Here is a 13,808-nt window from a genome sequence, read left to right on the forward strand (position 1 = left end):
GATTAATTTCAATGCAGAGAAGTGCAAGGTACCTTGGTACAAAGAATGCAGAGTGACAGTATTAAATAAAGAGCAGTATTCTAAAGGATGTGAAAGAGCAGGGAGGCCTGAGTGGATATGTGCATATGTCATTAAATGTGGCAAGAAGAACTGCACAGTGGTTAGCACTGCTGCCTCACAGCACCAGAAACGTTGGTTTGATCCCACCCTTGGGTGACTATCTGTGTGGAGTTTACACATTCTCCCCGTATCTGCATGGGTTTCCATCGGGTGCTCTGGTTTCCTTCCACAATCCAAAGATGTGCAGGTTAGATGGGTCGGCCATGGAAAATGTCTGGTTGTAGGGGTAGAATAAGGGATGGGCCTGGGTGGGATGCGCTTCAGAAGATCGGTGTGGACTTAATGGGTCGAATAGCCTGCTTTCATACTGCGGGGATTCTATGAAGAGAGAGTAATTAACAAAGCTTCATCAGCCATGATCTCATTGAATGGCAGAGCAGACTCAATGGGTTGAATGCTCTACTTCTGCTCCTACGATTTTATTAGTAGGATCATTGTCAACAAGTGAAGGGAGATTATAATGGGCTTACACAAGAGAGTTAGACCGCAGTTGGAGTTCTGGACTCAACAATGCAAGAGAAAGTGAAGGCACTGGAAAGAGTGCTAAAGCGATGTACAAAAATAGTTCCAGGGATGAGAGACTCCAGTCATGGGGATATATTGGAGAAAACGGGACTGCTTTCCTTGGAGAGGAGAAGGCTAACAAGATTCAATAGAAATTTTCAAAATCACGAGGATCTGGACAAAGTAGATAGGGAGAAATTGTTCCTGCTTTTAAACAGATAAAAAAAAGAGGGTATAGTTATAAAGTGTTTTTGTAAACTAAGCAAATGTGTGGCGAGAAAAAGCTTTTTCACATAGCAAGTGACTAGCAACGGTTCTGGAATGCACTACCCGGCGATGTGGTGGAGGCAGATTTAATTGAGTTATTCAAGAGGGCATTTAGTGATTACTCAAGTAGAAACAGTGCACAGGGTTATGAAGAAAAGGCAGGAGATCAGCCTGAAATCGAAATGCTCAGAGAGCCAATGCAAACCAGATGGGCTGAATGATCTCATTTTACACTGTAATGATTCCAAGATACTGTTACTATAAGAAATGCAGTACAATTACAGGACTCAAACAGCACTGAAGGATTTAAGATAGAAATCTCTAAAGTGCCTTTCATGACCCCAAGACATCTCATGCCCTAGCCAAGTTGATCCTGTATAATTGCAGCACTGGAAAAGATCAGTTAGGCAATGTTTTCTTAGTAGACATCCCTCCAACTCAACCAGATAAATCAAGAACCTCTCCAAGCCATATCCTGTTCAAAAACACTGCTAACAAAGCAACAAGTATGGAAACTAAAGAGCATGAAAGCATGGGAAGGGTTAAAGCATGAAGACCACTGGCAATCTGTTGCAAGGAGTCTGTGGAATGCTACACTAGTCAAAAGGTCACTGTGGCAGGATGAGATAAGAATAATGGAATGCTCCTACACCAATCATCAGAATAAGGTTGGGGCTGAAAGGTCACTATGGCGGGATGAGATAACAGTTAGCAAACTCAACCTTGCATGCTAAATAACATCATGGCAGGTTGGGACAGGTCGTGACAATAAATATTTAGGGCATGACATTAAATAGTTAACTAATAGTTAGTACAGTCAGCCTGCTTGAGACCCTTGACAGTAAAATATCTAATTATGACATTAGAATAATATTAAGTAGGGTCTGGGATGAAAGACCATTGTTGCAGAGGTGACAGTAAAATATCTACTTGTGATATTAGAATAACATAAGTACAATGTAGGATAAACCATCGTGGCAGAAAGAGAGAGATAATGGGAACTAACATAATTGGTTTATTGTATAGCTGGAGTGAGGTAATTCTGATTAACACAGTTGGACATGCTGATAAGCTAACAAAAACATGATGTATAAAGAGCCACGGACCCTGAGGTTCAGGGGCATTCAAGAATTTGCTTTCTGAGTGTCACGGTTTTTTGTTTGCAAACAAAAGACCTACTCCTTGAAGAACTCTCTGCGTCTCCTGGTGATTCTCTACATTTTCTCCACGACACCAGTTATCATCAGTCGTGTGATTTCTAAGAAGCTTGTTAAAAAATTCTCCAACGTCTTCTTTTGAAGAAACCACTCCAGGTATTTCCATAAAACATGAAATAAGAGAAATACCAAAGTTTTAAATTTCCAAAGGGTTTGTGGGAATGTGGGGTTCCTGCATTCTTCCAATTAAAATCCCCTTAATGACCCTTAATGAGAGACCTGTGCAGTGGAAGATTGCAATTTTCAATCTTTAATTTACTAAACATGAATAATCAGTTTCAGTAGGTGAACAGTCAAATTTGCCATGGCAGCATCAGAAATTTCCTTTTCATTAATTTGAAGTTGACCTTCTTTGGGACACCTAACATCAATGACTGCATTCCATTATCAATTTTTTTCCCAGAAAGGAAGGTTATATTTAGACATTTATTCAGAGAATTCTACACTCTTACAAAAACTCACTTTGTTTTAGTTCATTCTTGGGATGAGGGCATTGCTGGCTAGGCCAGCATTTATTGCCCATTCCAGAGGGTAGTTAAGAGTCAACCACAATGCTGTGGGTCTGGACTCACATGTAAGCCAGACCAGGTAAGGGTGGCAATTTCCTTCCTTAAAGGATATTCATCAACCAAATGCATTTTTCCAACAATTAATAATGTTTTCATCATTAGATTCTTAATTCCAGATTTTTATTGAATTGAAATTCCACCATCTGCCATAGCAAGATTTGAACCGGGGGTCCCCAGAATATTACCTGGGTCTCTGGATAATAGTCCAGCAATAATACCATTAGGCTATCACCTCCCTCTGGTGCCTTTCTGCATTCACAAAATTCTGAGGCCCTAATGAAGAGGTTGAATACTTCATACTAACAGTTCACATACTCTTTTATTTTATTCTCTTCTAAAAATTGTTACATTCACTTTAATAGGGATACAGTTTATCTTTATATTTTCTAAATACCAATGTACCTGTAGGCATTTGGATCATCAATATCATCTGCTATTTTTTCTATTGCAAGATCTCTCTACGGGAAAAAAAATAAACATATCAGAGCATTTTCCCAACCTCTATGCAGATCAACAAGCTATAACAAACTATTTTTGTATACATGAATGTCCAAGTGTACACCTGATGTGTTGGAATTGAAATTTGTTGACTGCATATGTATGATTAATGTGAGGATGAGCATAGTGTGCACAGTTATGCATGTATACTTTGTAATAGGCTAAAAAGGGATAGCAATTACATACCAAATACCAAAAGGTATTTGATAAGGTTCTGCACCAGAGAGTGAGTAAAGAGTTGGAGGTAGCCTTTTGATTTGAGTTGGAAGTTGGGCAGTAGGATAGAAAGCAGGGATATGAGTAATTTTCTCTGAGTATAGCTGAAAACAGAGACGTGCTGTCGAAGCTGCTCAGCCTTGCAATGTGACAGCATTTCTCTTTTTCAGCAGTAATCAAGTCCTTCTTCACCTAGCAACTATTCGAAACCTCTGACTGATTTGGAGTGACAAGTGATATTCTCCAGGATTCTGTACTCGAGTTTCAGCTTTTCATCTATTATATCAATGACTCTTGAACAATAACGGATGAATTGTGTATTTGGGTTCACAGATGACACTAAATCATGAGATAGCAGTAGGCTGTATAGATGGGAACCAAAGGTTACAAAAGGACATCAACTGATTGAGTGAGTAGGCAGAACTATGAAAAGTAGGGGTTGGAAAGGGTCTGTGCCAGCAGTGCAGAATGGACCCAATTGCCAATTTTCCACTGGACTCAATCTTTTCCAACAGGGTTATAGATCAAATGCTGTTTGATGAATCACTTCTTAATCAGTGTTTACTCAGTCTGAAATTAAAATCTTGGAAATATTTCCCAAATCAATGCAAGTTATAACAGGTGGTTTATTTCATTCCAGACCTGCTGTGTAGACCAATTTCACACCAACAGAGTTCACTGTGAACATTAGACCCACAAAGGATAAACATTTTGTTTTGCATTACTCATGGGATGTGGATGTGATTAGCTGAACTAGCATTTATTGTCCATTTCTTTTTAAATGATGTGGTAAGTTGCCTTCCTAAACCCGCTTAGAGTCCATGTGCTGTAGGTAGACCTAAAATGACATTTGGGAGGGAATTCCAGAATTTTGTCCCAACGACACTGAAGGACAGCAAAATATTTGAGGTATTATTGGAATTGGAACATTTGGAAACATTTCTCAAAGGAAGGGACTAGGAACAATGAAATTTGAGAAGTAAAGGATGTCCATGTATGCATTTTTTTTTACATCAAGGAGATATCAGTCTAGACTATTCCAAATACAACAACTTTACACAATGAATTGTCCTATTATTCATGGCACTCAATTATTCAACTCTACAATCACCCACGCTTAAAAAGGCACTTGAAACTACAACCCCCTAGGGGTTGCGAAAAGATGTACCTTACATTGGGATGAAATGGAGGTGTTATTTTTGCGTGTGTCCTAAGTCACCATTTCACTAGTCTTTCCACTCACTTCAAACTTCAATGAACAAAGAGAATGTATTAACATGAGATGGACAGTTAGCCAAGTATCATGGCTAAAGCCCGTTGAGATGGTGACGTATGAATGCAAGCAGATACTGTTGCAACTTTGATACTATTGCCCATAATTTTGCAGTCAGTAGTTTCTTTAACAGGGCAGCTACTCAGTTACCTATTAAAAGAGAACAAGTTTGATTTGATCTTATAAGCTTTCTCCTGGAAATAAACAGAAAACCTAGGAGATACACTGTGTCTTTGGCAGGTAAGACTGGGAAGCAGTACTGATAATCTAAGCTAAAGTGAAACTAGTAAGCAGCAAAGCTGGGGATCAAGCCATATAAAAACTGTTTCTCTTCTGTGAGAGTGAAGTAAAAATCCACTTGTTTAGGCTGAAAATTGTTTAATAGAATATTCAGTTCAATACTGAGATTATGAGCCACAGTGTATATCTACAATTGATTACGTTATGCTTACCCTGGGAGATGGCACACGCGCTTGTTTTCCTCTCAACAACTGAGCAATATCCTCCTCAGGAAGTATACTGAAGGCAAAGATGTTACCATCAGCCGCACATGACACCAAAAACTGATCATCATAACTGATGCAGATTCGTTTGATGTGCCCATAGTCATTGTCATGTGTACTCAGGCTCCAGAATATTTGCATGGATTTCAGATCATAATCATTGAATGAGAGAGGATAGATACGAATAGCTCCATTTTCCATCCCACAAAACAGAAGGCTTCTTTCTGAACTACAAAACAAGAAAAGCAAGTGAGCAACTTTGGAGCAGTTGCATGTCCTTGTCTCACAGCAGTGTGATCATAGAAAGGCTAGACATCAAGATCACAAAATATAGCTTATCTATTCTTTCTGTAATACACTCAGTGGCACTCCCATTGAACCTTCTCACCCAGCACTTATTTACTGTGAGGTGGGTGAGAAGTGTGTGAGTATTTCTCCAAGGTAAACTCACCCAACTTTTTGCCTTTCTTGCCACCTCTAGGGAAGGCAAAATGGTACTCTCACTCTGGTTGTGAAAACCCTTGAATAAGTTATACAGTACTGAATGACCAGATTTGTTATGGTGCAGTAACTTCATTATTACTGTTAAACATTGTCAATGACCCAAGAAGCTAATTTTATATTTGAGAATACCAAGTATTACCTTGATAGGAAGACTTCCACAAAGCTTTAAAAAATACAATTGTTTATCATGAACTTTTGTCTTTTACCAATCATAATCATTTATTTCACTGCCTAAATCTTAAATTGAAAGTATAGAATATCCAAGTGTTTTTATTCCCTGGTTTCCTATGCGTGATTACTTAACTTCATCGACTGCATCACTACTGATGCACATAAAACTGTCCCCTTGACTTGATATTATATTTAAACTAATAGGAAAAGGGAAAATGAACTTTTCTGAAATCCCTAAACCTTCATGGGTAGTTTACCATTAACACTTGTTCTTACACTTTATGACAGTTTTAGAATCCAAAGTGCTAACATTCTTTATGTGAAGAGTATCTGTCTATATTCAGCAAGTTATAGATTTGAACCTCAGTCTCAGTGCCTCAAGATCCTTCTTTTGAATGTGCTCCCATTACTGGCTTCACCTCCTAAAATCTATCATGGTGTACTTCTCAATATTAAATGGTGGTTTCCATCTATTTGCCTACACTGATGACCTATTTCTGAAATCCCTCATACTCCCCAATAGCATTTTGACAAATTCATCTTTGCACTATCAGTAAATATTGATAATGTGGTTAAACATCCTACCAATACAAAGAGCAAGAGTGCTGTCATCAAGAACAGGAAGCACAATGTAGATTCAGTCAGCAGGAAGGAGAAATAGTGACAGTCTGAAGCCAATAAGGAGAAAGAAAACCATTGTCCTTTTCAACTACCAAAGAGAAGAACATCTGGCAGTGAGACTTTTGGTTGAGGGCACACATCATTTGGCCTATCACTCTAATCAGATTCTTTTTCTTAAATTTTATGAATGCCAAACTTTAAAATCAGAGATTAATTTTATTTAAAATGTTGAATTATTGGAAAACCACCACAAAATAAAGAACATAATTGACCACTGGTGAGCAGTCAGGTGTTTGCACTATTTTATGTTTATTTAATGGATATTTAAACTTTTAAATGGTCAAACAATCTGTTCTCAATATCCACAAGTCTGCAGCATACAGGTAACATTGTAAGAACTCCACTAGATGTATTCAGTAAATTAATCATAAAGTTAGAAGGGATTTGGAAACAATTCAAATGATTATACTAAAAGTATGAGAATCAGAGAATAGAAATAGGTGATTAAAAAATGTCAATGAGAATGATATATTTTTATGATTGAGATCTTCAAATACTACCGAATGTTTTCTCCCTTCGGGACAGAGAAGCAGTAGAAGCAAAGAGTAGGGAGAGCTTAGGAAATGCAAGTTGAGTAGAAAAAGGGGAAATATATTCAAAGATCCTAAGAGAAAGGAGGGGAAGACAGAGTGGAGACTCTAGGGCTTAGATTTCAGGACTCTATTGTCAGTAGGTGTGTGCTGGAGAATTGGTTAACATCACTGTAGTTACCACATTTAAGAACTAACACAACTAACAGAACTACCACAGGTAATTAAAAGTATACCTTTGTCGTAGGAAATGAAACTATGAAATATTCAGAAAGTGGTGATACATATGATGCATGGAGAAATGCATCAGATACAGACTTTATGCAGAACTTCACAAGGTACCAAATAGGAGATTAGTAGTGAAGATTAATAGTTGAGTTTCCAATCTGACATCCCTCTAACATCAAGACCATCTATTTCTAACCCCCAATATTGTCGGTCTCCCCTTGTCTCAATTCATGTGCAGTTAAAAAGCTCAACCAAGACATCGACAGTGGTTCTATGTTTGGACTCCTACCTTGCACTTCTCATAAATTTGAAGTCATCTCAAACTCTGGTGTTCATATCCTGTTCATCACTGCCCCCTTACTCTTGGTCTCAAATGCCTCCACTTAGAATGCTAGATCTCAATCCCTTCATGGCCTCACTTGTCCCTACCTCTGTAATCTCCTCCAGTCCTAAAACCCATTAAGACCCTTCCAATTCCTGATTTTCATCTGCACTCTATATTCACATTGTCACAGAATTATCCATTTTAGTGGCAGAAATGCTTTGAGCTCTGGAATTGCCTACCCCTACTTCTCTCACCCACTTTAAGAGCCCCTACAAAAATTTCTTTAGCCAAGCACATCTAAATATCTTCTTCTGTGAATTCATGTTAAAAAAGGGTAAATAAATGTTGCTGTTAATGCAGAATAATGAAGTTGTGAATCCATATAAAATCGTAGTAAGATCACTGTTGAAATACTATGTAGTTTTCAGCTACACATTTTAAGATGCTGAAACACTCATATATTTAATAGCCAAATCTTTTTATAGCATGTAAACTGGCCTACTTGAAAACCATTTGTCTGATTGGAGTTTCACTTGCATCTTCAATGGGTAAGAAAGCAAATGGTTCTTCCTTATCAATGATGTCATCCTCATTAATTCTCTCTTCATCTGAGAACGCACAATGGTAAAGATATCCGCAATCATAACCAGCCTGAAAAAGACACATCAGAGTTTGTCAACACACATAAAGCATGGCTGGCCCAAAAAATTCAAAATTCATTCACTGTTGTTATTCCCTTCCTGAAGAAGGGCTCATGCCCGAAATGTCAATTCTCCTGCTCCTTGGATGCTGCCTGGCCTGCTGCGCTTTTCCAGCAACACATTTTCAGCTCTGATCATGGTGGTCATCTTGCACAGTACCTGTTCCAGCTTTCGCCCATATCCTTCAATGCCTTTAGTCCTATTCATAGAATTGCTGCAGAATAGATCGAGCCCATTCTGCCCAATGAATCTGCAATTGACCTTCAAAGACCGTCCCACCCAGACCCAATCCCTCCACCTTATCCCCATAATTCTGCATTTCCTATGGTTAATCTACCTAGCTTGCACATTCCTGGATACTATGGGCAACTTAACATGGCTTATCCACCCAACGGTCACATCTTTTGAACTGTGAGAGGAAACTGGAGATCCCGGCAGAAACGCAACTCATAACTATATCTAACTCCTTCTTGAAAACATTCAATGTTTTGTCCTCAACAGCTTTCTGTGGCAGGAAACTCTACAGGCTCTCCACCCTCTGGGTGAAGAAATTTCTCCCATCTCAGTCCTCAATGGCCTACCCCATATCCTGAGACTGTGATCCCTGGTTCTGGACTCACCAGTCATTGGGAACATCTTCCTGTGTTTACCCTGTCTAGTCCTAATAGAATTTTAAAGCTTTCTTTGAGATCTCCCTTCATTCTTCTAAATGCTAGTGTCTATAGTCCTAACTTATTCAGTCTCATTTATACATTAGTCATGCTTTTTCAGATAAGGACACTAAACTGCACACTATACTCCAGTTATGCTCTCACCAAAGCCTTGTACAATTGCAGCAAAACATTTCTGCTCCTGTACTCGAATCCTCTCGCTATGAAGGCCAACATTTTATTTGTCTCCTTTACAGTTTGCTGCACCTGCATGCCTAATTTCAGCGACAGGTGTATATGGATACCCAGGTCCCATCGCACCTCCCTCTTTCCCAATCTAATTGCAGTTTAGATAATCTGCCTTCCTGTTTTTATTACCAAAGTGGATAACCTCATATTTATCCACATTATATTCATTGCCATGTATGTGCCCACTCATTCAACATATCCAAATCACACTGAAGCATCACTGCATCCCCCTCACAGTTTACCTTCCCATACAAACTTGGAGATATTACATTAGGTAATTCATTTGAATCATTAATATATATTGTGTACAGCTGGGGTCCAAGCGCTGATCCCCGTGGTGCTCCACTGGTCCACTCACTGCTGCTCAGAAAATGATCCATTTATTCTTACTCTTTGCTTTCTTTTTAATCTGCCAACTAGTTCTCTATTCATGCCCATGTTCTACCCCAATCCCATTCTCAACAGTTACAAAGAAGCAGCTTGATTTTGCTGGCAAATTTCACTGTCTCTCCTAGAGTCTAAAAAGGCCAGGATCCCCTGCCCCTTTTCAGTCTTAGTTAAAAGTATATTCATTTTCTAGGGCTACATCACCAAACTCTACATTGAAAAAGGAAATGACCATTAAATTTCTTACAACCAGCCAACATCAGACCCATTGACTGAAAGCATTCAGATCAAGCACCACAGCAACACAAATCTCATTCAGCACCAGGTCACAGCATAACCACAGCTGTCAGCCAGTCAAAACTGCCTAGGCCAAAAACATTGTACATAAAAAAGGTAATTGAGGTAGAAGGACATCAATTATAAAACTCATCGAAAACCTTCTGACAGTTCTCATGGTCTTGCACTGCAAATGGAACTCGTTAAACATGAACGTAACACCTCAGGGACAACAGTGAATTATAAAGGGTGACTGAACTGAAATGTTAACTCAGCTTTCTCTCCACAGATGCTACCAAGCTTTCGGAGTTCCTCCAGTAATCTATGCTTTTGTCTTTGTGAATTAAAAAACTGGGGATTGTTAAGTACAAAGGTGATTTGGAGGCAATGGTAATATAAGTCCTCAAGGTATATCTAATAAAGGGAAAACCTTGAACACTGAGATCACCACAATGGTCTTCCTGAAGGTCGAGAACCAGCATGCCCATCTTACAGCTGGATAGTTAATAACTTTCTGTTGTTACAGTTTGCCCACAGAATACTTAATTCATTCCTATAATTGATGATCCGATTGCCTTCATGGAACATCATTTTCCAAATTTAAATGTATGATAAAACACTACATCTAGAGGTACTGTTCTTGGCAGTTACATTTATTCTAATAAAACTCTGCCACCATCCTACCTGAAATGTTTCTGACAGTGACAATCCTTTCTACGTAAAAAGACCCTCTGTTCATCCCTTTCACCCACAGTCTTATCACCACCAGTCAAGATCCAGGTCTTCAAAATGAGTCTGGCTTTTCTTGAACATCAATGGTGACCAAATAGCAACATTAAGTGCCTTATTAATCTGATGTTGGATTCTCTAATCACCAATCCCTCTGCCACTCTGGATATAAAGAGCACATTTAGTGAAATCAAAGTTGGATTTCTATTCATGTAAATTGGTGAATTTTGATGTTAAAGAAAAATGGTTCAGCAAGGAAACCAGGACAGCTGTGCCAAACCTATCCCACAGAAGACTGATAATGAAACCCCAATAATAACAAAACCACCATCCTAGAAAGAGACCAATGTCACCTTGAAAATCCCTTGGACCTCACTATCCAGCCCATATCTATAGAGTAATGGGTGGTCCAAGTTTCAGTTCACCTCAAGTGAAATCCAGATTTGAAATGAAAAAGGGATACTGAATTAGACTAGCTCCTTGTGTCCTTCAAAAAATAGCTACTTCACCCTCAATGTGAGCTTAATTTTGCTGCCAAGCAAAACACTTTTAACTTTCCAAATCTTTTAATTAAATACAGAAACAGAAGCTGGATCTCCAATCAACAGATCGCTGCACCCTGTTTGTCTACTCAGCAAAAGACAAGGCAGAAAGCTTGAAAGGGAGTTTCAACTGGGATCCACAATGCCAGACAAGAGACTATGAACCAGCCTGAATCAGCAAGCTGTTTCTTATCCTATTTATGTGTTCCAGTTGCAGAGTTCTGATTGTCTTTTTGTGGACTTATGCATATGTATACTAACATTTTCAATTGTTCTGTGCATATGCACACAAAGATCCTGCTGTTCCTCTTATTTAAAAGCTTCATAGTTTTAAAATGATTACTACAATAATGTTGAACATGGAATTGCATTTGCCACTCATCTACTCATCTTGCCACCTTCCTAAATTGGTTCTATGCCCCAATTTGATATCATCCTAACCTCTCACTTCTCAAGATTTAATCCATCGCACTGTTTTATTTTGAGAAATCTCACTTTTTTCCTGCTAATTGCTGGCTATCTATCAACAGTTCAATGCATCCAAAAGTTCCTTAATACCAACATGTTTTTGTTAAGTTTCTATGTCATATCTCATGCACTCTGAACAAAAGCAGGCTCCTTGCCTGCTGATGCTATTTTCATGGTAGTATTTTCCAGTAGTGGTTTGTTATTAACTTCTATTCTCAGGGGTAAGCCAAGGAGGCAAGTCCCAATTCCATGTCAGCTGAAACAAGAATCAAGTATGCTATATGCCTCTGGCATTTTTCTGAACCATACACCAGCTACTGAAACTAATCCGCCCCTGTATCTGTGATACAGAACCTTAAATGATTTTGGAAGTATACATAAATGACATTCACTGTACTACCTTTATTTATTCTATTATGTCTTCAAAGATTAACCGAACACAGTCAGTCATTTAGAAATTCATTATGATTGGTTCTGATTACGTTATGTTTCTCCCAAACATTTAGCAGCTTAATCTTGTACTATAAACTCTTTGAAGCAACAACAATTGAAGTAATATTTATATATTTTCCAACCAGTAACCTGTTCAGGGATGTGTAGGTTAGGTGCATTGGTCAGGGGTAAATATAGGATAAATGTTTAGGGGAATGGGTCTGGGTGGGTTACTCTTCAGAGGGTCGGTGTGGACTTGTTGGGCTGAAGGGCCAGTTTCCATACTGTAGGGATTCTATGATAACCATCGTTTTTAAACATTTAATTATATCTTCATAGGGGCAGCATGGTGGCTCAGCAGTTAGCACTAACTGCTAGATTCTAAGAAATACAACTGTGGTTTGTATTATTTTTCCACAAAATGTAACCCTCAGTTTCCAGGAATCAAATTACCCCAATTATTCTACCCAGTCCCATTGAAGCAGGTACTGATGTATATAGGGGGCCCAGGTGTGTGAATTATTAGCACAATTCACTTCAAACCTGTACTTGTAAAAGGGGAGCTGCATTCAGGACAGGGGAGTGCCTGGTGTTTTTCAGGAAGGCTTTGTTGGAATGAAGAGAATTGCAAATGGAGCAATAGGCCACAGTGAAGACTTCTAGGTACCTTGAATGTGGTGCTGAAAGACTTAATGTTCAAGATTGAAAGTGGCAAAGAGGCCTGCATGGGAGTGGGGTTGAGTGGATTTGATGGATCCTACAAATATGGAAAAAAACATAACACACTGAGGTAAGTGAAATACAAACGTCAGTTTCTCGACAGTATGCTGAGGTGCAGATAGTATGTCAGTGACGTTTTACCATGTGTTGGGTTTATACTTGTAATACATATGCATTCATGTACAATGTCTCCCAGATCTCTGCATTACAGAATTCTGTAACTTCAGTCTCATTAAATGACAAGTAATATGTCCTCATCTAATGAGGCCTCATTGAATATTATTTCACTATCAGTAATGACTTGGAGGTGCCGATGTTGGACTGGGGTGGACAAAGTTAAAAAATCACACAACACCAGGTGATTGTCCAACACGTTTATTTGGAAAGCACTAGCTTTTGGAGCACCACTCCTTTATCAGGTGGTTGTGGAGAATAAGATCATGGTCACAGAATTTATAGCCAAAGGAGTCCAGTGTCATGGAGATGTGATACATTAAACAATTTTAGATCAAATCTTTCATCCTTTAGAATGGGACAAGCTGGTTTCTATTCTTTGATATGTAAATCCCAGAACTTTTAAAGTACATTCTCAAGATAGCTCAGCTTTTTAAACAATAGTTGTGAAGTCTGTCTGTGTCCCAATGCTCTGTCAGACTGACAAACCCTCTGTATAGTTTTACAGAGTTTTACGTGGATTCATGCAGTTTTTAAGCAAAATAAAATGTAATTCTGAAAAAACAAATTCACCCCATAAACTTGTATGTGTACGTGTAGGAGCGACAGTGTAAGTGTGTGCGTGTGGGTGTGAGTGCATGTCATAGAGTCTGTGTGTAAGTTTGTGTGTGTGAGTGTGATGGGGTATGTGTCTGTGAGAGTGTGCAGGTGTGAGTGCGGGGGTTGTATGTGTGTGCATATGAGAGAGTTTGTGTATGAGAGAGGGTCTGCGTGTGTGTGTGTGAGAGAGACAGAGAGAGAGAGAGAGAGAGAGAGAGAGAGAACGTATCCTGGATCGGGTCACCTATAGTGTGATATGAACCCAAGGACCCGG

General features: G+C 38.9%; 1 protein-coding gene across 1 annotated transcript in view; it reads right to left on the bottom strand.

Moving 5' to 3' along the window:
• Positions 1-13,808, bottom strand: part of LOC122555469 (cilia- and flagella-associated protein 44) — a 177,994-nt gene that overhangs the window by 83,249 nt on the left and 80,937 nt on the right. Inside the window, exons 17-19 of the mRNA XM_043701496.1 lie at positions 8,109-8,257; positions 5,117-5,396; positions 3,080-3,135 (exon numbers count right to left, since the gene is read on the bottom strand). Of these exons, the coding sequence (XP_043557431.1) occupies positions 3,080-3,135; positions 5,117-5,396; positions 8,109-8,257 (485 nt within the window). The remainder of the gene's footprint in view (positions 1-3,079; positions 3,136-5,116; positions 5,397-8,108; positions 8,258-13,808) is intronic.

Source organism: Chiloscyllium plagiosum, chromosome 12, assembly GCF_004010195.1.
Source record: "Chiloscyllium plagiosum isolate BGI_BamShark_2017 chromosome 12, ASM401019v2, whole genome shotgun sequence".
NCBI classification, from domain to species: Eukaryota; Metazoa; Chordata; class Chondrichthyes; order Orectolobiformes; family Hemiscylliidae; genus Chiloscyllium; species Chiloscyllium plagiosum.